This window comes from Octodon degus, unplaced genomic scaffold (assembly GCF_000260255.1).
Source record: "Octodon degus isolate 3935 unplaced genomic scaffold, OctDeg1.0 scaffold00146, whole genome shotgun sequence".
In the NCBI taxonomy this organism is placed as follows: Eukaryota; Metazoa; Chordata; class Mammalia; order Rodentia; family Octodontidae; genus Octodon; species Octodon degus.
The window spans coordinates 6,695,165-6,698,021 of NW_004524722.1; the positions used below are offsets into that span (position 1 = coordinate 6,695,165).

Genomic DNA, 2,857 nt, shown 5'->3' on the forward strand with positions numbered 1-2,857 from the left:
CAAACAACTAAGAGACTTCATGGCTGGAAAAATGTGGAGAGCTTTACTAGCCACAAAGTAGATCAGAAGCTGAGGCACACAGGGCTGTAGAAGAGAACAATAAACATGACGGCTCATTTGTGCCCAGGATCGGCAGGTCAGGGTGCCTATCGTTGGTTAGCACGGTGCTTAGCATTGGTGTAAAAGCACTAAATTCCTTCTAATCTGGTAGGAGGAGATAAAGTGAAAGTGAGAAAGACACATAATGAAGATAATGAAAAAAAATATATATATAACACTCTGAAAAACATAACTCTTTCCAAAAATCTATGTACTTTCCATGTATTTCTACTTCATTCAGTGAAGACTTCACAAGACCCTCAGTATGTATTAAACTGAGGAACTTTCCCAGGTAACTAAGAAATCCACAAAATGACAGTTTCCTTTGAAATAATGAGAAACAGAGAATAGTAAACCATTGTTTTCATTGTTACCTAAAATATCAAATTTTTAAAATCAGAATTAATTCCAGGATATAAAATTTTAATTTCCTCTTCAATGTTAAATTAATTCCCTTTTTGCCTGTGTTTTTATAAACAGCCAAATACCTTTCACAATCTCCTTAGCAGATTCTGGATTCCCTGTTTGATCTCCTTTGTTCGGACACCATATACAATGGGGTTCACAGCTGGAGGAATCAGGTGGTGCAGAATGTTGAGCAGGATAGGAACATCTGGGGCAATTTTCTCCCTGGCCAGGTTAGTGATGACCAGAACCAGCAGAACTGTACTGAAGAAGAGGATGAGGATGAAGTGGGAACCACAAGTGCTCAGAGCCTTCACCACAGTGCCCTCCACCTTGATCCTTAGCACAACTTTCAAGATAAAAGCATAGGAGATAACAATGAGGATGATGTCTGAACCTAGCAGGGTCCAACCTGCCACAAACTGGTAGAGCCTATTGAAGGTAATATCATCACATGACAATTTGGACACAGACACATTAGTACAGATACAGTTTGCAATGACATTCCCTGCACAGTATCCTAATCTGGCAGAGAGGATGGGAACAGGAAGTGAAAAGATGGCATTCCGGGTTATAATAAAGATGGCAGCCCTGGCCACAAACTGGCCAGTGATGATGGAAGGGTACCGCAGAGGATGACAGATGGCCACATAGCGATCATAGGCCATGACCATGAAGGTGCAGGACTCCATGGTCAGGAAACTGTTCATGAGGAACATCTGAAGGAAGCAAGCAGAGAAGCTGATGGATTTGCTGTCAAACCAGAAGATGGCCAGGACCTTGGGGATGACAGTGAGGCAGAGCACGATGTCCAGCAAGGAGAGGAGGCTGAGCAGGTAGTACATGGGCTCGTGCAGGGCGGCCTCCATGCGGATGGTGATCAGGAGGGTGATGTTGGCCCCTATGGCCAGGAGGAAGAGGAGGCTGAGGGGCAGAGACAACCAGTGCTGCCAGCTCTGGAAGTTAGGAAAGCAGATGAGGAGGAACTCAGAGACTGAGGCTGTGGAATGGTTGCTGGATGACGTCATGGATATTCCATGTATAGAGCTAGGAATCCAGATGACCTTTCTGTGAACGACTGTGTGTCCTGTATGTAGCAAATCTTGGGTTTCTGTGAGGATCCACACCTGTCTCAGTGAAGTTTAAAATCACCATCACCAATGGGGGAAAAATAAGAATCAAGATAAATCATATACATATACAAATTCTTTATGATGAAAGTTATTATTACATATGTTTAAGTTGTGCCAATAAGCTTTATAAAAAGAAAGAAAAGAGAAAAATATCACTGTCACCACCATCATTGTTAATGGCATTTATCTGAGCAACTGTCATGTGCCAGGAACTATGCCACACACTTTATATTCATTATTTCACTTCCTCTCTTCTAAAAATAATGAACAGTACTTATACAATTATCCCAATTTTACAGATAATGAATAGGAGATACAGGGGAGTAGAGTACTTTGGTCACAGCTAGAGAAGCATTGAGTTGGAAAGCCTGGGTTTGATGCTATAATTCCTCTTTTCAGCCACCACATGAGCCTTAGTGGTCACAATTACTTAACTAAGCCTACTCTGTTCTTTCCTACCTTCCTTCCTCACTTGTTTCTTTCTTCTATCATGGCTTTAATGTTTAGAAGAGACAGCTATAGAACTTTGTTTAGCTCACTCTATTTAAGCCCAAGGAAAGCCCAGCCCTCTATTGCACAGTATGCACTTTGAAACTTGTGAGACAAGATAAATGTTATCTTAGCCTGGGCACAAATTTGACAGAGACCTGGAGGCTTGAGAACCCTCAGGAGTCTGAGCCTAAAGCACCCTTCCACATCTAGAGTGCCAAGGAGCATGGCTGTCTTCTTGGCAGAAACTGCTCTAGCTCAGCTGAGAAGGGCCTTCCTGAAGGTTGCTCTCCGCCCTGCTCTCAGGGTAGTCACCAGTAGTGTTCTCATAACTGTCCTGTGTCTGTGAACTGGCACCAAACCCTCGCTGGCCCTTAGTGATTTCCTCTTTGTACCAAGAGCCATTCCTATTATTAGCATAAACATAGAAAACAGATTGAAGAGACATTCGAAGACCAAACTCAGAATTACAGGTAGGGGGACAAATTTGAAAAAGCATTTGAAGGTTAGTCACTTAATCATTGTCAAAGTATGTACTTGCTACTCATTACTGGTTAAGGTAATGTGGAACAAACTGAAATGATGAGTAAAATAATGTCATGAATCCCAAGTAACAATGCTAGAGATGACTTTCTGTTCCTCAACCTGTGTGACAGAAAAAAATGATAACTTCACTGAGAAATTAAAAAGGGGTGGGAAAATAAAACTTTTTAAGAATAGGAAAAAGATCT

The 2,857-nt window shown here is 41.8% G+C and overlaps 1 protein-coding gene across 1 annotated transcript; it reads right to left on the reverse strand.

Moving 5' to 3' along the window:
* Window positions 1-590: 590 nt before the first annotated feature.
* On the reverse strand, window positions 591-1,565 carry LOC101586316 (olfactory receptor 56A4). The gene has a single exon (XM_004642019.3). It carries the CDS (start codon window positions 1,530-1,532, stop codon window positions 591-593), a length of 942 nt encoding a protein of 313 aa, XP_004642076.1. The 5' UTR covers window positions 1,533-1,565.
* Window positions 1,566-2,857: the final 1,292 nt, after the last annotated feature.

Bases quoted from the DNA above. Each gene is read 5' to 3' on its own strand.
- LOC101586316 (XM_004642019.3), bottom strand. From the start codon at position 1,532: ATGACGTCATCCAGCAACCATTCCACAGCCTCAGTCTCTGAGTTCCTC.